Here is a 21,080-nt window from a genome sequence, read left to right on the forward strand (position 1 = left end):
GCTCGAGGCCACCAGGCTGCTCATCATTACACACACCTGTCACCATCGTTACGCGCACCAGTGCTTCATCGGACTCACCTGGACTCCATCATGTCATTGATTGCCTCCCCTATATCTGTCACTTCCTCAGTTTTATCCCGATGTCTGCATTGATGTTGTTTTGTTTCTCTTGTGCAGACGCTGTTCTTGTTTAGTTTCATGTCTATTTATTATTAAATCCTCACCCTGTACTTGCTTCCCGCCTCCCAGCGTCTGTGGTTACAGAACTGTTACAATTCCATTTTGTTGGACTCGAGCGATACTCTTCCGTGTGCTAGCATGCATATGCTTTCTCGTTCCCATTATGGTCATGCAAGACATGAGAAAACAAATGCATGCTCACACACGGAAATGTACACGGACTACCGCACCACTTACAGCCGCATATTTGGTACCAATGTTTTCTTTTCGAACAAGGGATTGCAAATAACTAACTTTCGTCGTTATAGAACTATACATCAGCCCCAGACCTCCTGAAGACTACAAACAAGAAAAATGCGAATGGGCTGCTCAATATGCATTGTTTGGTGTAGGCCTATTTTTTGTCAGTGTCTGACAGAGGGGGCCAACGCTGCAAGTGAAATGAATGGAATTACTGTTAGTACCACTGAAATTGTTCAATTTGGTGATTTCATAACTTTCATACGATTTCATACGTTTGAACCGTATACGACAAGTAATCCTTCATGTACTTTCATGCAACCTCTGTTTAAAACAATATCTGGAAATGATTGTAAGGGTGAAAATACTTTTTAAAATGTTAATACATTTTTTACTTCCTGTGTTTATAAGAGCAAAGCAAATATAGGCGAAAAATCGGTCCAAGGTGGTCATCTGAATTAAAAAGAGATGGACAACAATGTCACAGCCAAAACCCCAGCACAGGCTATGAGACTTCTTGAAAAATTGCTGCAAAATTAGGAGTCATTTGAGTAACACTTGCCAGTAATGCATTATGATGCTGCTATTATGCATTGTAAGACTTGTCTTAAGCATGTATTACCCCTTATTATAATTTCATAATGATCTAAACTAAATATAAACTATTTTGAGTCAGTTGAAAATGTCATACATAGAGACAACTTATTATAAGGCTATATAAGACATTATAACTCATACATGCTTGTAACAAATAAGAAATCATTACCATAGGCTTTAGGTAAAGTATTGCTATAATTTCAAGCAGCTAAATTAATATCGTCATGGATTACAAAAGACGACTAAATGCTCCGTTGAAAGGTTTTCAATTTGCGTCATTAGCGGTTAAAAATCACTGGGGAAGCCAAGACCACAGCCCCCCCCCCCCCACCCCCACCCCTCAAAAAATACATATTACAACCTATGTGTTGTGATAATTGCATTGTTTGCTCTATAACCTGTTAACGCATATGCCTTGCGACCGTGATATATAAGCCTGAAGGCCAAGACAATAAGAAGACACAGTGGCAGAATAAATTCAACCACACCTTTGTTTTTATCACAAAACCGGATAGCAACCTCTGTCCAGTGAAGCCCACAAAGCATATTGCATGTACAGTAACAGACAGTTACATGACCTACAGCATGGTCAAGCAAGTTAATGTCTCCAACATTTTCAGACCACTAAACAACTCTTGAACCACAGAGAGTTACAGCAAGTCACAAAGAAAACAGGAGCTGCCTCCATTATTCCAGCACCATTTCCATTATTCCACATTTCAAAATTCAAAAGGCACTCGCACATCTGAGCTATCTTTTTGGCATGCATGGTAACAGTTGAATAAAATGAGAAAAATAAAAAACCCGCACACTGCTCTTGATAGTAACACTGCTCTTTATTAAGCTTCATGTATCGGCCTCACAGCCTTCGTCAAAGCTTTTGTGGGCATTTTTAATTAGCACCCTTATGTAGACATAGCCCCACCCACATCCGTTCCACTCGTCGAATGTGGTTGGAGTCGAGGGAAAACAAATAAGTGCTACCAAATATAACAATGTGCTTGTCATACATATTCAAATAAAGTGTGTACATAAAACGTATTAAACACGTCTGTAAAACCACAATGAGGACATCGACCTACCAAGCAAGTTTTCGTAAATCATTAGGTACAGCGCAAGAAAAACAGAGTAATCTGAAATGGGGGCATAATTAATACTCACATTTACAACATAACGTATAGGCATTTCTGTCTGGAGGGTGAAAATCCCAAAGCATTATATTTTGCTCAGAGTATTATTTATATCTGATATATTAACTTTCTCTATGCCACAAAATCTAAAGTTAGAAATGTCATGTTTCAGGTCATTAAAATGTTTTGCGACTGGATAATCCCTGTCGTTTCTCCTGATTTAACTTTTATGGGGGGGGGGGGGGGGGGGGTAGCAGGTAATAATGTCATTTATTTGGAACCGTTTTCCCGTATGTGGGTGGCAGAAATATTCACACTCCATCATATTGTTTCACTGTGCGCAACCTCTGCATTTATTGCTACCATTCCGAAGAGGGCGTAAAAGAGCCTGGCTGATTTTCTTTTGCTGCTGGCAGTTGGCATGAAGCCATTTATCGCGTAAATTGCGACCTCTCCTATATACAATTAGTGGTGGATTCTTAAAATCAGCTGGCAAAGCTGGGTCCGATGATAAAACATGCCAGTGTTTCTTGACAACATCTCCCACTTTTCGAGAGTTCAACGTATATGTGGTGGTGAACATCACAGAGTGTTCTTTAGCTCTAGTGGGTCTTTTTTGTGGCAGTTCATCTAGTGTCCCCCCCACCCAATACCAAACTAAAAGCTTCACCCACACATTGTGAAGAGTAGCCTCTTCTTAGAAACCTATTACGCACCTCCGCTGCTTTTTCTAGATAGTCCTCTGTGGAGTAGCATATCCGGCGCAGTGTGTTTTCCCTCGACTCCAACCACATTCGATGCGTGGAACGGATCTGGGTGGGGCTATGTCTACATAAGGGTGCTAGCTCTGACTAAAGCTTATTAAAGAGCAGTGTGCCGGTTTCTTTTTTCCCTCAACTTCAACATAATCAAATCACCTCTGCTTAGTCTAATACAGTGACAACTAAAATATATATTTTTTAAAAACCAATTTGCTCCAATTAGAAAAACATGTTAACTCACCCTACTTGTAGAGAAACGCCAATGCTATCCTCCTCGCTTTCATTTTGACGAAACGTTCTCTCACTCGGTCATACAGTACACGCTTTTATTTTTTGATGTCCTTGGCTACCTAGCTAAACTCCTTCGTCGCTAGCCTAACTTCTATTCATGGGCAACGTTAGCTAGTTGCAATTTGTCTTTTAGGCCTACATCTAGCTACATATTGAACTTCCAACCTCTCGGGCCAGGGGCACAACAATATATTAGTTCATGTTTGGATCAGAATCGCTGTCATAATTATTGGAGAATTATGTAAAAACATAGTCCAAATCCCTATCTCCTCCACGGCTAATTTAGGAACGGGCCATTTTTAGCTAGCTGGCTAGCTAGCCACCGGAAGACAACAACACAACGAGATGTAACAATTCTAAGTTTTTCTGCCAATGACATATGCTCTCAATTGGATTTGATGGAGTGACGCCAAAATCCAAACATGCTTCCCTTCATTTTTTTTGGTGCGCCAAGACCATTCATAGTCGAGCTCGCTCATTTTAGCTCAACCTTATTGGCACATTTGCTATACTTTTTTTTGGTCAAGGTAGGCCAGATGCTCGCTGGCTTCTCTTGCCTTCAACGCTACGGACGGCAACAATGTCATACTCGTTTGGACCAGACAGCATCAGACAGATGGCCTACACGTAGAGAGACAGAGGGGCGCTGTTTCGCTCGCTCGGATGCTTTCTCCTGTGAGATACATTCAGCCTCTTGCGAATTGAAGGAAAATTATGAAACACAGGGACGAAATGTATATTTCTGTAGGTTTTTTCTTCTTCATTTTTGGGGGAAGCCTGGTGGCCCTTGGCATCCATACATACAAGCCACCGATTAGCGCTGTATCCCAAGCATGTCTTCAACCCAATTCCTTGATCTGTTAGTCCAACACCTTTTTCCATTGCGCAAGCAGCAAAGGACATGGGCACGTAGCCTCCTGCTTCCTCCCTCCAGAATCTTTAGTCTCTCATGTGATTTAATCAGCAGGCTTCTTTGGTCTGATTGAGGCACCATCCTACCCCTATCAAAGTGCTAACAAATATATGACCCAAATAGCCTATCACATACAAGTGAACATTTACCCAGCAGTATTTACCTTACATCGTATTATTATTATTTTTAAGGGTGAAATCTACATTTTTGTATTTATTTTTCATAATAATCTTCTCACTAACAGGCTGACAACAAAATACCAAGAAGAGATGGTTCAGTGAACAGTAGACTATTTGGAGGGGCAAAGGAAGTGCAATCTTGTTATGACTCCCTCGAACAGTTATACCACTGTTATAAACTATGGAGCTGCACGTACTGAAAGTAACAGTAAAAAAAAAGTATTATACCGACTAGCGATATAGTAAAACACTTTTGGATAGTATACTCAAGCCGTGCCTCCGCCATGTAGGCTAAACGGTGCATGAGCCATTAATCATCCGTGCTGGTAGGCTACTCTGTTGTACAGCTCTCGCTCAACTCTGCGTAATCCCCGGATGAAGCTGTCATGGCTGCCATTCGCTGAGCTGTCAAGCCTACAAAACAAAGGTAAAAGCTAACCGAAGTCTCGAATTATGTCGTCGTTGTCAATTATATCGGAGTTTTACTCAGCGGTAAATACATTTTGGTTGAGATACATTGATGAGATTAACTTTTTGTCGCGCAATTTTTCTGTGCACTTTGTCACAACCTAAGCTCTTCATGTGTATTTAATTCAAATCAATCAATTGGCAAATCAGCCAGCCGTTCGAAAGCTCACACTTCAGAGAAAATGTTTTACAACGCAGTGAGGTAAAGGTGATGATGAGTGATGGTCGAAGCAAAAATATGAATTGTTTTAAAACAATAAATGAACGCGTTTGTTTGTTACATGTTAATGAACCTTCTCAGTGTGTTTGTTTGCTCAAGTCAAATAGCACAATAGAAAAGGCTGACAGCTTTGACCTGATGCAAAGTTGACATTCTGTAATATTGTTTTGCGGCCAGCAACCAATTTAGCATATCATATTATCTTCTACTGAGACCTATTGGGATATAATCTGAACAGGTGTGCTTTAGCATAGAATCTTTTCTTCGACTGAGATCCATTTACAAATGCATTTTTTTTTGTCAGATTTGGTGTATTGTTGCAAGTCCTTTGGTCAGTCACATTGAGAAATTTACATGGCACATCATTTGAGTATAAGATTATGAAGTAAGACATTTCTACTATAGTAAATAGTCTGAAATGTAATTACATTGAATCTGCAACAGGTGGATAAGGTTGGCCCATGCTGTTGGTTATGTTGTGAGAACATGCACTACTCAGACAATACACCACGCAGGTAGGCAGCAGAGTAGTTTTGAATATTGTAGGCTACTAGCCTTATAGTGAAGCCTACTGCACTACAAGAGTTTGCACTAATGTGCACTTATTGATTGTGGTAATAAAACACAGCATAATTCTTGTATAAATGATTACAGATCAGGATCATTTTATCCCCATTTCAAACATGCATCCTAATATGGTATTTTCTCAGGTCAGGTCTCTTGTGTGGGCTGTAGACTAGATTCCGAGGGGACATTTGCATATATTTGATGGTTTCCAGTTTATAGACCAGGAAATTGTTAAATTGCTGCAAATGTTTTGTGCTGGGCTAATTAGGCTAAATTGATATCTTCTCTCAAAAATATCAAACCAAGTTAAATCAAATGGTTGACTGTTTATGTTTTTTACAATGAGGTCAGAAGTTCAATGTCTATAATGAATGTCTGGCTTGCAAATCAATTGTTGATTGTTTCTTTTAACTCTGTTACAGAGGCCTGAATTGATATGGATCCAGCACGCGCTGAATTAGATGTCCCTGCTGGAGGTAATATAAAAGTTGTCGATGATGACAGAAACTGGAACAAACGACTCCGTCTCAGGAAAGCTGCCGTTCAGCCCCCAGCCATGCAAAGTAAAGATAAGCATGGGCCAAAGAAGATAACAGAGGACATGGAGAAAAGCACAGAGCAGATGTATTTGAAGAAGACGCCCCTTAAAGCTCAAGAGGGTCAACATGTGACAAAGGTTTCTGGGAATGTACTTGGGTTTAGATGCTCTGAATGCAAGGACAGCACAGAATTCAGCCCTAATGACTTACTGAGGCACTTTCAGGAGACTCACCCAGGAAGCCAACCAATCTTTCCTTGTCACATGTGCAGTTTTATTACACATGAATTCTCCCGCCTTAAAGTCCACCAGTTAGGCCACAGAGACACTTTTGTCAGCTGCAACATATGCAATGACAATGTCCAGCACACCCTCTTGCAGCTCACCACACATTTAAACATGCACCACAGCTTGAACGGCCACTACTGTTGTGAGAAGTGCAAGTTCTCCACAAGAGATGTAGGAGCATTTTTGGAGCACCTGTATCTACATAACATTGCGCCGCAAGCAGGTCCTGCTGACCAGGATTTGATGAGACATCTCATGGCCAAAACAGCACAATTCCGCTTCAGTTGCCAGTTCTGTGACTATAAATCTCATCGAAAATATATCATCACAAAGCACATGGCCACCATTCATGGTGAAGAGAAGAGCCAGAAAAACAAGCCGAAAATGAAAGACGTTGGTCCTAAAACAGTAGATAACTCATCTCCAAGACTGAAGCACACAGTGACGAGTACAGTGAGGGAAAATAACTGGATGTCACAAGGCTGTCTTTCTCTGCCAGGGGAAGGATTCCTGGATAAATATTGCAGATTGTCAAATCCAGAGAGGGCTTTGGAGGAGACAAAGCAATTTTTAGAGAAGTCTGTGGCTGCTGAAACAGGTGGGCAGACATGGAACGAAGCTCTTAAGACTGTACTTTCAAATGTGCCCCAAGCCATCACTTCCTTTTCAAACTCAGAAAACTGCATGATATCCAATCCTGGATTCACAAACACAGACAAAGACCTCACTGTCCTCATGCTCAAAAACAAGATTTCAGTTCCTCCGGATGTCACTACTGAAGCCATTGGTTTCAAAATGGTGGAAGGCAAAAAGCATTTGGTTCTCAAGGTTACACCAGCAGCAAAGCAAGAGACCTCTGACACAACAAAGACGTCATTGTGTGTCACTGAGCTGGAATTAGAGAAGATTGCTTGTCAAACTAGTGCTGGGGACTCCAATGCAAACGGATGCCAATCGAATTCAACTATCCCCCCAAAGACCAGGCCACCCACTTGTCCAGAATCATTCTTGACACAAAATGATGTTGGCACTATTTCAACCCTAAAGTTAGTAGAATATGATCAAACTCAAGAAAATAGAGAGAACCAGGAAACAAGGGTTGGCCAGGAACACCAGAGACATGACGCAGAACCCAAAGATGTGAATCACTGTGAAGATACGGCAGAGGACATGAAAGTGCCGAAGTTGACAATGGAGAAAAGTGAGAAAAAGCTAAAATCCTTTCCTGAAGCTCTGTGCTCTTCCAAGAATATGGGGGACAAAAAAAGGGGGAGAACGAAAGTGGTCAGCCCTAAAACTGTAGAGAAAAAATCATCACCAGCATTAAAGCTCCTCCTGAAGAAGAACCCAGTTAAGGAAATGCAGTGGATGTCACAAGGTCCTCTTCCGCTGTTAGGAGGAGGTTTGCTGAACAATTACCACAGACTAGAGCACCCACAGAAAACTTTGGAGGAGACGCAGCGATTTCTTAAAAGAGCACTGTCAGCGGAAAATGGCAAAAAGAAACATACCAACTCCAAAGTGGTCAGTAGGTCGTCAAAGTCAGAGGGAGGCTTTATTCCAAACCTTGGACATTTCAGCTCCAGAGTTAACAACCTCAGTACCCTAAAAAAATCGATTTTAGTTCCTCCCAATTGCACTACAGAGGCCATGGGTTTCAAAATGGTGGACGGCAAAAAGCATTTGGTTCTTAAGGTTACACCATCAGACAAAACAGAGGCATCCTTGCATTCCGTTGAGACAAAGGAAGACAACACTGCATCTGAAAGTTGCACTATGAGCCAGAACAGTTTAGTCTTTGTCTTGAAAAGTCAGCCAAGTTCTAAAATCCCTCCAAGCACTGTAACAAAGAGTAACCTAGAATATCATTTTGAAAATGTGGACCTTCCAAACACTAATGTCAGTTCTGAAAACACAGAAGGAAGGAACAATGGCGTGGATTCTCATGTCCTAGATGGCCAAGAGTGTCCAAGGGTAGGCCTACCTCATGTATCTAATGGAGCCAAATCAGATGGAAATGATTTGGACCAGATAACGGAAGAGAAGCCTGACCTGGAAGGGGTTGGAACTACAGAAGCTCAGGTCATCATGGTGTCTCCCTCCCCTATACTCAATTACCTTACTTCCCCACAAGGTAATCAACATTATCTTGCTGAAATTAATTACATTTGATTTGTTAAATGTATTTCCCTTATTTACTTCTGATTACCTGTCATGCATGATTCTGTCCATGCCGCTCTATGTTGTATGATAGACATTATTGTAGCAGTTTACTTCCCTTTTTACTGAACTAATTGTGATTTGTTCTCTTTTTGAATATTTCAACAGGTATAACAAACTGGTCAGAGATTCCAGTCCATACTCCAGATGTTTATTCTCAGGACTACCCTCCCAATACCACACTAAGAGATGGAGGAAAACAGGAGGTCTTTGACAGGATTTGCCTCTCACCACAGCAAAATAAACAGACAGTCAGAGGAAAGAGGCAGAGCGAACTGTCCACAGAGGACTCTCCTGAGCCCCTCTCAAAAGCCAATAAACCCTCCAGCAAAGTTGTGGAAGAAGAAGAGGCTTCACCTGCAGCGGCACATCACTGGGAGCCAGGCCCTAGAGATGTGGAGAGGACCCTGAAGCTATTGCCATTAAGTCCCACTCAACTCATTACATGTCCAAGGGGAAACCAGCCTGTTGTAGTGCTAAATCACCCAGACACAGACATTCCCGAGGTTACAAATATCATGGAAACTGTCCACAGGTACAAAGGGGAGGTCCAAAAAGTTCTGCTGTCTCGAAAAACATTGAAGGCCCTTGCAGGCATGGGTTGTAATATGTTTAGGGCAAATGCCCCAACAAATACCTCCATCTCTCAACGTATGTGGCCTGAGAGCAGAGTGAAAGAGAGATTCATCTTGAAATTGAAGCTGAAAAAGATGAGCAGAAAGAAGTACAAAGTGGTGAATGCAATCTCACACAGCACTGAGCCTCCATTACGATTTAGCTGCTGGTTTTGTGGCCGAGTCTTCAGTGATCAGGAGGTTTGGATTGGACATGGCCAGCGCCATCTGATGGAATCTACTAGAGAGTGGGATAAGTTGGAATGTGAAAAGTCATAATGTAATCTACACTGGATTCAAAGTTGAGAAAGGTGATCCTGCACAAAAGCAATGGACAGAAAATATGAAATTAATTTCACTGTCTTATTAGAGAATAATGTTGATAATGATGACAAAATAATAGTGTACAAAATCTATGTAACAACATGAGTTCTTTGAAAATACATGGCTCTAACACTCAGGTAAAATTTGCATTTCTTTTTTTTAATGTTTATTTTTTTCATTTGCTCATATCTAAGTATTTCATTTGAAACCCACTTATGTTTCAGTGCTATCATCGTTTTAGATAGGATGCAATCTATTTGTTGTTTCAGTTATGTCTAGCCAATATGCAATGCTATATAAGTTGATTTAAGTACATTGTCATAGGGACTCTTTCACAGAACACTGTAAGAAGGACACGAATGAGCCATACTCCTAAAGCTCTAAACGTGAACATTTAACATTATACGGGTATGTATAGTGTGTGTGTGGTATGATTATAGTTTTTGGAGGGGATGGCAGGTTTCTTATGTTACTAGGCTTTATCAAAAAAAATTGAAAAGCTATTTTATTTGACATTTTATTTCTGATTTTCAGATGTACACTGTGTTTTATTCCCCGCCCCCTGTTATTGGTCATAGAAAATAGTGAATGTTTTTGTTTGAATGCATACAGTACAGTACGTACCAAAAATATTCATGGTTTCAAATATAGTAGTATCCATGTGTGGGGCACATTTTGTTAAGATAGTCCTGCAGGAGTAGTCCAAAGTATTCACCTTTTTATAATTCAACAAAATCCATAGTATGTTATAGGATGACTGATGGCATGTCTGCATATAGCCTAACAATGCTGGTTTTACATGCAAAATATAGTTTTTCTGAAAGAAATTCCTATTGTGACTTGAAATGATAATGTTTTTTAATAGGATTATGAACAGACAGTGAATACTTCTTCCCATTATCTCACTTTATGAAGCTTATGGCAATATTGATATGCATGTTACTGTATGTTTCCTTATGTTCTGACAGTATCCATGACAAGGGCTACTTTTAGTTAGTCAGCCCAGGACCCTTGGTCAAATGGACCCAAATCATAAATACACATAGCACATCTTTCTGACCTTGCACATGTCTGCACACGTCTGCATTAGTCAGCCACCATGTATTTTTGCATTTAAACAGAAAATTGTCAAAGTGTCTCTCCACATCACAATCACAGTGCATCATTGTAATGGCGTGTATGTTCAGCAGCCCCTCTAGGCATCTCTTTCTCTCTCTCTCTCTCTCTGGCATGGATGAATTATAGGACGTACCTGGTTTGGAATAGCATTGAGAAGTCAGGGAAAGAGGTACAATTTTGACTTAAAAAATATTTGTTTTTCTCCAAGTGCCTGACCTTTACACAATGAATATGTATTTATCTTGATACACACCTGGTAGCATTATGTGTTGTACAGATCAATAAATACAAATAGTTTGACAATATATGTGTGATTATTGAATATGTATGTAAGTCAGGTAACATCAATCATTTTGAGTTAATGAACACAACTAAAGAATAAGGTATAAAACGCAATGCTGCAGACATTTCTTTGTTCTATTGGTGTTGCTTTCCAGCATCATATACCATTCACGCTTACTGTAGTTACTTTCTATTTATAATATTTCTACAATATTTGATTCTTTAAGAATACATAATGGCACTATTCGAGGGGCCATGCTTGGTTGGTGGAAAAGACCCCATAGAATGCAAAATGTTCAACACAACTTTGAAAATGTACACACATGAACTATTTTACTGAATTGGCACAGTACTGGTCTCGGAAACACGACCCTAGGCAATAGCAGTGACTAGGGTATGGTAATCATGACGGACTGACTTAGTACATTTCGAAAAGAGGGGAAAAAATTGTTCCAGGAGGGTCCTCTTCAGACAGGCACCTCTCCCATCAAATCACGATACTAAGTTTGCAGGCAAAACCTTTGCAGTGGTTTTAGTAAAGGTAATTGATGCAAACTAGCCAATTACCAAATGCACTCATTAAAAATAACCTCTGTGATCTTCATCTTGATAGCTTCTATTTTGTGGCCGGGGGATGTGGGCAACAGGCGGAGAAGGCAGTGATGTAGTTCCTCTATGTCAAACTGACGTTATGTTACGTACAGACGTGTTAAGCTGGAGCATTGGTACATTGCCAAAAGCAACCCGTCTGTCTAGAGAGACTAGCACATTACAGTAAGTCAATTTCATTCTGATCTTGCTTGGATAGCCATGGCTGGTGAATGTGACTAGACTAATCCAACTGTTTGTCACAAACCCTGAACAGATGGTCAGTAATTTCAGACTGAGAGCAGCCTCAAATTGCCTGATGACTTGCACACAGGTCTTCCACTAGACGCACTGATTTGGAATGTGACTCCAAGTCTGAACCTTAAATCCCTGATGGTCCATAGGACTAGTTAGTGTCTAGTGAGGCCTAAGGATTCACAGCATAGCACAGTTTTGTAGAGTCCTTGGTGTTACTCTGGCTGTCAATCAGTACCAGGGGGTTCCTCTGATGGTTCTCAATGATGTGGGAAACACTGGTGAAATGCTGAGGGAATACAATAAAAGGTGTCAGGCCTATAGGTTAGGAATCAGGCCATCTATATTTCATGGATATCAGAAAATTGTTTTGTAGCCCGTCAAGATGAGATGTTGTCTACCTCCTCTCCTTTCTTCTCCCTTCCAAGTGCGTATCGCTGCGATGCTTGGACGTAGCGCACTGGGATGTTGTAGACTCTACTGTTGTAAAACACCACTAAAGTGTATGGCTGCTGTGTGTCCTGACCAGAGCTCTTCCTTATTAGGAAGGACCCATCCTGAAACAAAGGAGATGCACAGTACAGTCAGCTGGAGCAATCAAAGTCTCGTTTTTATCCTAACACCCGTGATTTAGTTTATTAAAAAATGCAAGTTGATCTTAAGACCGAGATTATAATAAGAGTATGTTTAATTGTCCGTAATTCATGTGAGTGAGACTCGCCTTATTTGAGCGAACCAAGGCATCCTCAGCTGTCTTACGGTCACAGGTGCTGGCATACCAGGGTTTGTTCAAGACATCTGTCCCCTACAACAACCACACAAATACAGAAACAAGAAAGTGGGTTTAAAGTCAAGTCCATGTGGCTCTAATATGCTTTGCAGTTTTCACAAACTTCAATAGTGTATTCATCCATGTATTGTGCATGCCATCACCAGTGTTCTGAGCTACATCGTAGTATGTTATAAATAAAATTGTGACATTTAGGTCAAGTTTTTAATCACCTCTTCAGCATCTGTTAACCCATTTTCATCTGTGGGTACAGTTCCTCTATCCGTTTCTGGGAATTAGAAAACAGTATAATTTTCTTTTTTTTTTAAAGTACTAATTTAGTGTTGTATAGACACAGCACAATCCATTCACAGAATAAATATTTGCTGTGTTGTGTCACTGTCAGGGTCGAGGTTATGGTCATCTGCCTGTGGCCGTTTGCGTACCATTTATAATCAACATGACTCTCTCAGACCTGTACTTACTGTGAGAGGTCAACATCTGTGGCAGAGGAATCCTGCAGTAGAGAAAAGAAGAACATTCCGGGATAATTTATATTGGCCTTGACACATGTCGGTTTGTACTGTCTTGCTAACTCTGCAAGACAGTACACACAGATCTGGGGCCAGACTATAAAGAGATATCTGCATGGCGTAAAATAGAGAGATTTCTTATGAAGTCATGATGTTTCTTACATGGCACGCTTGTATTCAGAGGGCTGGGGTGTGGCCGTGAGTTTCTGGTTAATGTGCCTCGTGGCCAGTGCTTTGCCTGTGGAAAAGCAGATACAGCAAGAGAGTGTGTTACAGTGGTCTACTATTATGCAAGTGGATGACTGCATAAACACTTTCTGGATTTAACAATGTCATTCATTGAATTGTGTGTTTTATGTACTGTAATGCATTTCATAGGCATAAAAGGTTATAAAATCAAATCAGTTTAGGAATAGGTAACTACCTTCATTTCCCCCGGATGCAATATCTGGCCTCTGAAAAAAGACAAACATGATCACCCTGCACAATTTCCCATAGAATTTAGAATTTCACACTTTGTTTTTTTCCCAAAATATATTTTTGAGTTTCCCCTACCGTTCTAAAATATGGCTTCAATGGCTTCCTAAAATAGAGAGGATTATGTGAGTTAGGTATACCCTGAAACCAGACTTTTCCAGTGGTCTTCTAAGTGAACGAGCAGCCAGCAATGAACAGAAAATATGATATATAATTTTAGTGAGTGACACGTACGTCTCTCTGGGCATTGGTTTGGGAAGTGCAGGCAGGGGTTTTTCCACAGACATTGTACTGCCAGCTAGGAGAACAGAGATGACATACAGTAAATTCACACATATAAAGTAAGTTCTGTTAAGTACGTCTTCTACAATCTTTTAAGTTCCATTCATTGTAATGTATGTTGTGTTGTGTCTCATGTACAGTGCCTTCAGAAAGTATTGACACCCCTTGACTTTTTCCACATTTAGTTGTGTTACAAGGTGGGATTAAAATGGATTAAATTGTCATTTTTTTTGTCAAAGATCTACACAAAATACTCTGTAATGTCAAAATGGAAGAAAAATTTAAACATTTGTAAAACAAAATATGAAATATAAACACAAATATAACTTGATTACATACGTTTTCAACCCCCTGAGTCAATACATGCTAGAATCACCTTTGGCAGCGATTACAGCAGTCTTTCTGGGTAAGTCTATAAGAGCTTTGCACACCTGGATTGTACAGTATTTGTACATTATTCTTTTCAAGCTCTGTCAAGTTGGTTGTTGATCATTGCTAGACAGCCATTTTCAAGTCTTGCCATAGATTTTCAAGCCGCTTTGTTTAAAATTCACTGCTCGACTGAGGGACCTTACGTATAATTGTATGTGTGAGGTACAGAGATGAGGTAGTCATTCAAAAACCATGTTAAACACTATTATGCACACAGAGTGAGTCCATGCAACTTACTAATGTTCCATTTTTGTTTTGCATCTGGCAATCCACTAGATAGCATAATTAGCCAATTGAAGTAACTACCAACATAGTACATCAAATATTTTGGAGGATATGGAACAATGTTCTTTGTTAATAGTTGTCTGTTTTCTTTTAGAATGTATTATTGCCACATTGATGTTCGAAGGTTTAGTCATTTGGCTGATGGTGGTAATATGGATGAAAACATACTTGTGTCTGGATTGCAGACTTCATATTCGTCATCATCTATTGGCTCCTGGATCTGGATGACAATAACAAAAAAATGGTTCATGATTCCAGTGCTGATAATATCCACTCTTTACTGTTCTATTACTATCTCATCAAAGAAAGTATTTGGGGTCAGGTACAAAGTCCAGAGTCTCTTTGGTACAGTAGCACTTACTGGGATGGGATGACAATTCCTTATGTGCATTCTGGAGAAGGAAGAGAACATATGAATTATTCATGTCAGTGTGGCAATGAAACAGAGGAAAACGACCTCATGTTTATTAAATAGTTTATCTTTCAATGGCAATCATGCATAAAATCCATGTTTCCTGGTCTCCAGAGGAGGTTGTAGTCATTGTTAGCACCTTGGGCTGGATCTAGGGGGCAAACTCTGTGTAGGGACTCTGAGGAGTGTGGAAGGTCTGTAAAAAATAAATTTAACAAAGCTGTCATTTTTGTGTCTTTTCCAATAAATAGATATTTAGATACTGTATTTCTGTCAGGGGAAATGTTGATCCCATTTGACCCGGTCTGAAAAGTGCTACCATCCCTGAACCAGAACTGACCTGCTCACTGGGGGAGGAGAGTTTTCCTTTAGATGAAAGAGAACATGGGACACATCAAGCATAGTCCTACAGTCATTAACTATACTATTAATTGTGATGTATTAGCCGTTGGTTATCAAACCTACCTCCATGTCAGGAACTTCATACACATCTGAAAAACAAAACATAAAGACTAAGCCTCAAAATTGTAACTCGGTCGGGCACATTAAGCACAATAAATGAAACGTGTGGAAATCTGTTGAAATTCAATCAATCCCCCCCAAACAATTCCATATATTCAGTGCCCCTGCTGAGATGCAGTTACATACCTGGGCTATTTGAGCGCTCTGGCACAGTCTTGGACATTGAACGACTGCTCGTTATCAGTTTGCCTCTTCCATGCATCGGACGGTCTGAAGGGAAGTTTACATGTGGATTGTATGTTGACATTAAGGTGTCTTGGTAACATTTGTCTGAAGGTGATTGGCAACAGATAAAAATGTGCAATGGTTTCATGACACCTGTATGTTGAAGATAATATAATTGGATCATCATATTTCCAGTGTCTGATTCATTTATTGGGATAGCTTACTAGCAGGTGATTCCTCTGTGGGGTTTATATAGTTGTCTTCATTGTCACTTTCTGGGTTGACGTAGTCTTCCTAAAGACAGCGATCATACAATGTGTCATGAAAAAGTACGAGGCAAATAAGGTGTCAATATGCTGTCATAAAGGTATGACAGATAACGCACTGTCATGAAAACAGAAAGCAACAAGAATCATTCTTGTTTTGCCTAACAACTTCACATTACTTCAGGGGGCAGTGATGGTGACGGGGATGGTTTGGTGGTCTTTGGAGGCCAGATGGGCTTCCTGGGTGAGTGGTGCGGCCTGCTGCGGCAGCTGTCTGGAAAAGAGAAGCAAAAGCAGAAACAGGACATCAGTATTTGCATAACGCTACAACACGTGGTCATTGCGGTGATCGGTGTCTGTCACGGTCCACTGACTAATGCGTGCGTGCGTGTGTGTGTGTGTGTTAGAGAGAGAGTAAGGAAAGGGAAAAGGGGATACCTACTGAATGCATTCAACTGAAATGTGTCTTCCGCATTTAAAGTAGTAGTTTTGTGTGGTTGTGCGTGTGTGTGAGTGCCTGCGTGTGTGCATGCCTGCATGGATGCATACGTGTGTGTGTGTGTGTGTGTGTGTGTGTGTGTGTGTGTGTGTGTGTGGCAGAGTGGACGAGTTCTCACCTATGTAGTCCCCCCTGGGAAAGGAGGCAGACGAAGTTGAGGTGAAGACTCTCTGACAGGGAGGAGGCTCATAGCTGTCATCCTTTTCCTCTTGTGGGACCTCATAAGTGTCACTGTCCTGCAACATCATAATATCGTTAAGATGCTCAGTCCCACATCTTTGGTCGATGTAAAGTGTAAACACTGTACAGCTGCTGACATTAGTCAAACGTCTGTGGGAGCACTGTCAGATGCACGTTTATATTAGAAGCATTTCTCTAATATTTTAGTGTTTTAGAATCAATATAGCATGTGGATTGAACTCACAAACTCTTTTTCAGACCGCTGTTCTTCCTTCACGTCATTACCTGTAAAGATAAATATTAAATAAGGGCCCCACAGTATGAGATGCAAAGTCATTGGAAATTACAGCATTGGGAAGACATGCATCGTAGCTTCTGAAATCATATTCTGAACATATTGCTGCAAAATATTGCTGACCATTGTCCCCAAAACCAAACTATTGTTACTATTATATACACTAGTTCAAGGGCCACATTGTGAGACATGTAGATAGGTCTTACCTTGATAGTCTCTTACAGGTAGTTTTGGAGATGACTTGTTTTGAAATCTACAGTACAGACAGACCAGTTAGGAGTAAAAGCCAAAGTTTTAGAAACAAGAATGGACTTAACTATTTTTTTAGACATTCAACTTTGGGCCTGAAGAGTGATTGTACACATTAATGTTACCCCTCCCAGTTCTGTGTAGTATCACCTGCTCATTCTGAAACCTATGTCATTTCTTCATTATCTATTACTGAATACTTTAATTCTACAGCATGTTTACATATACAGGTGTGTGCCAGTGGATCCTTTTCAAGGAGGGAAAGAGAGAGAGGAAAGCCAGCTGTCTGTACATGTTTCTCTGTTTGCCTATTTTCAGATTGAAGAAAGAGGAATAGCCACTTATCACCAAGGTTACTGTAGTAAACTAAAACTGAAACTAAAACTAATCATGAAAAAACTATTTAGTAAACTGAAATAAAATAATGAACAAACCTGTAAAAAAAAAAACTGTACTGAAACTGTTATCTTGCGGGTTAATGCGGCCAGGCGAATGCGATGTTTCAAACAGGCATAGCTTGTGCATTACTATCACTAGCTATCACTAGTTAACCTGCAAATATTCTTGGTAGCTAATTTGATTCTTCTTACAAAAGTTAAAAAGCATTGGATTGGGTTAAATATGGGCGAGATACATTTCCACCAAATTTTTGTCTCGGGGCTATTCCCTTTAAATCCAAGTCACATTGAAATTTACTTTAGAATTTCAACCTAACCTAACCCCCCCCCCCCTGAATTCCAAATCAAAACCCCAAAACTAAACGAAATAAAAACTAGTTAAAAACCTTTAATAACCTTGTTTATCACCACAAAAAAACATTGAAGAAATTATCCCATGTGAGTGCACTGCACTCTCAGCTGAACTGAGCTGTATTTCCAATGCCATACATATCTCTGTTCTTGTTCCCACATATAGAGATGTGGAATCTCATTCCCCTCATATACTGCATTTCAGATAAATGCCAACCTCTACCTCGTCAGTGTAGTGTATAACTCAATATAAGGAACTTGGGGCACAACTGGTGTCCTTGCGAACTTGTGGGTAACAGAGAGTAGTGTTAAGCAATGCTCTCTGTTTATGGAGTGTCAAACATTTATTTTGATCAACTGACCTTCTCAGCCTGTTTAGGATACTGCCATCATTCTTCTTGATATCCTGGACCATCTTCTGAAGCTGGCTGGAAGACACGTTTAAAGATTCTCATTAAAGGTATCATATTCAACAAAAATCATGCAGTGTTCATAAACGTAATACAGTACATAACTGTTAACACCATTTGGAGACAATAACACGTGCTAGACAAAATGTTACAGCATACACATACAGTACATTCGGAAAGTATTCAGACCCCTTCCCTTTTTCCACATTTTGTTACGTTACAGCCTTATTCTTAAATGGATTAAATACATTTTTTCCCTCAATAATCTACACATAATACCCCATAATGACAAAGCGAAAACAGATTTTTAGATATGTTTGCAAATGTATTAAACTTAAAAAACAGAAATACCTTATTTACACAATTATTCAGACCCTTTACTATGAGACTTGAAATTGAGCTGTGGTGCATCCTGTTTCCATTGATCATCCTTGAGATGTTTCTACAACTTGATTGGAGTCCACCTGTGGTAAATTCAATTGATTGGACATGGTTTGGAAAGGTACACACCTGTCTATATTAAGTCCCACAGTTGGCAGTGCATGTCAGAGCAAAAACTAAGCCATGAGGTCGAAGGAATTGTCCTTAGAGCTCCGAGACAGAATTGTGTCGAGGCACAGACCTGGGGAAGGGTACCAAAAAATGTCTGCAGCATTGGAGCTCCCCAAGAACACAGTGGCCTCCATCATTATTGTGGCCTACCCTCAAGTGGCCTACCCTCCATACAATGACGGGTAGGCCGCCATTGTAAATAAGAATTTGTTCTTAACTGACTTGCCTAGTTAAATAAAGGTTAAATAAATAAGAATAAAATTCTTAAATTGAATAAGTTTGGATCCACCAAGACTCTTCCTAGCGCTGGCCACCTGGCCAAACTGAACAATCGGAGGAGAAGGGCATTTGTCAGGGAGGTTAGCAAGAACCTGATGGTCATTCTGACAGAGCTCCAGAAGGACAACCACCTCTGCAGCACTCCACCAATCAGGCCTTTATGGTAGAGTGGCCAGACGGAAGTCACTCCTCAGTAAAAGGCATGTGACCGCTCACTTGGATTTTGCCAAAAGGCACCTAAAGGACTCTCAGACCATGATAAATAAGATTCTCTGGTCTGATGAAACCAAGATTGAACTCTTTGGCCTGAATGCCAAGCTTCACGTCTGGAGTAAACCTGGCACCATCCCTACGGTGAAGCATGGGGGTGGCAGCATCATGCTGTGAGGATGTTTTTCAGCGGCAGGGACTGGGAGACTAGTCAGGATCGAGGGAAAGATGGACGGAACAAAGTACCTCAGGACCTCAGACTGGGGCGAAGGTTCACCTTCCAACAGGACAACGACCCTAAGCACACAGCCAAGAAAACACAGGAGTGGCTTCGGGACAAGTCTCTGAATGTCCTTGAGTGGCCCAGCCACGAACATATCTGGAGAGACCTGAAAATAGCTGTGCAGCAACGCTCCCCATCCAACCTGACAGAGCTTGAGAGGATCTGCAGAGAAAAATGGGAGAAACTCCCCAAATACAGGTGTGCCAAGCTTGTACAGTAGCCTCATACCCAAGAAGACTCGATGCTGTAATCGCTGCCAAAGTTGCTTCAACAAAGGGTCTAAATAATTATGTAAATGACATATTTCCGTTTTTTATTACACCCCCTGGGGGTACTTGGCCTATCCACAGGGTTTACTTGAGAAGACTCATGAGACCATAAGCGTACTGGTAAAATGCAAATGAAGGGGTACTTCAAGGGTATTCTGGACAGGCCTGAATGTACTTGATGGTACAGTAACTGAAAAAAGGTTGAAAACCACTAGAGTAGCTGATACAATAGTAGAGACCACTTATGGAATGTATCACTTCTTACCTTACACTAGATGGCAGCATGAAGCTATTTCTAAATTCTAAATCCTGTTTTTGCTTTGTCGTTATGGGGTATTGTGTGAAGATTGAACAATTTAATGCATTTTAGTATAAGGCTGTAACGTAACAAAATGTGGAAAAAGTCAAGGGGTCTGATGTGTGTATATGTGTGTGTATATATGGCAAGGTCTAAATATATGGCTCTGGCAAAAACCATAGTTGCAGTCTTTCAGAGTCAACATTCCACGTTGGCTAGTACTTGGAGGTGAAGATTAACCTTAGTTGTGAATAAAGTTCACACCCATTCACACTCAAACTCACTCAATCACTGAAGCCTACATGCAATTACAGATTGAGAGCATGAGGGAGACAGGTGCGAGACGTGGAATTACAGTAACATCCACATTAGTCAGTCTTCTCTTACCGCATTCCCTCTCACTTTAGATTTTGATTTATGTAACAGCCATCATAAATAAACTGTTTTTGCGTAAACACATTGTTTACTGTTTAACTTAATCTGGATGCAACATTGGATGGAATAGTTTCTGTGGCCTACAATAAGGTACAGAGAAAAATTGTCTGGTAAATGTATTATTGTGAGCATTGCGGAAAACAATGGAACAGATGTACAGTATTATAACCTGTTGAAACTTAGTGTATACAATTATATATTTACGGTAGGCATTTCTTTACTTGCCAGTTGCCACTACGTCATCTATAGAAATAGGTCATCATTGAATAATAGCCAGAATTTAAATTGTAAAAAAGTTTGGTTTTGATTACAAAGGTTAACAATATAGCATATTTCCCAGTGTTACAAATACATTGCCCAACATAATATTGCATACAAATATGGGTATCTCTTACCGAAGTTTTACACTTGCAGGAGCTGTGAGCTTGTTAAATGTATCCATATCTTAATGAGTA

General features: G+C 40.3%; 1 protein-coding gene across 4 annotated transcripts in view; it reads right to left on the minus strand.

The window, feature by feature from the left end:
* Nucleotides 1–10,033: 10,033 nt before the first annotated feature.
* The window catches only part of LOC100306798 (B-cell linker), a 12,397-nt gene continuing 1,350 nt past the window's right edge, over nucleotides 10,034–21,080 (minus strand). The window contains 22 exon segments of one of the 4 annotated variants that reach the window (NM_001165337.1): nucleotides 10,034–12,063; nucleotides 12,176–12,331; nucleotides 12,496–12,579; nucleotides 12,777–12,832; nucleotides 13,029–13,060; nucleotides 13,239–13,314; nucleotides 13,501–13,531; nucleotides 13,632–13,659; nucleotides 13,788–13,851; nucleotides 14,721–14,772; nucleotides 14,914–14,944; nucleotides 15,104–15,160; nucleotides 15,305–15,330; nucleotides 15,430–15,455; nucleotides 15,613–15,756; nucleotides 15,876–15,945; nucleotides 16,097–16,191; nucleotides 16,535–16,652; nucleotides 16,841–16,881; nucleotides 17,098–17,144; nucleotides 18,252–18,317; nucleotides 21,021–21,080. The exon segment at nucleotides 21,021–21,080 is cut by the window's right edge and continues 48 nt beyond it. In NM_001165337.1, the coding sequence (NP_001158809.1) occupies nucleotides 11,947–12,063; nucleotides 12,176–12,331; nucleotides 12,496–12,579; nucleotides 12,777–12,832; nucleotides 13,029–13,060; nucleotides 13,239–13,314; nucleotides 13,501–13,531; nucleotides 13,632–13,659; nucleotides 13,788–13,851; nucleotides 14,721–14,772; nucleotides 14,914–14,944; nucleotides 15,104–15,160; nucleotides 15,305–15,330; nucleotides 15,430–15,455; nucleotides 15,613–15,756; nucleotides 15,876–15,945; nucleotides 16,097–16,191; nucleotides 16,535–16,652; nucleotides 16,841–16,881; nucleotides 17,098–17,144; nucleotides 18,252–18,317; nucleotides 21,021–21,067 (1,464 nt within the window). In that variant the 5' untranslated portion in view covers nucleotides 21,068–21,080 and the 3' untranslated portion in view covers nucleotides 10,034–11,946. 4 annotated transcript variants of the gene reach the window in all.

The sequence above is a fragment of the Salmo salar genome, chromosome 01 (assembly GCF_965601325.2).
Source record: "Salmo salar chromosome 01, fSalSal1, whole genome shotgun sequence".
In the NCBI taxonomy this organism is placed as follows: Eukaryota; Metazoa; Chordata; class Actinopteri; order Salmoniformes; family Salmonidae; genus Salmo; species Salmo salar.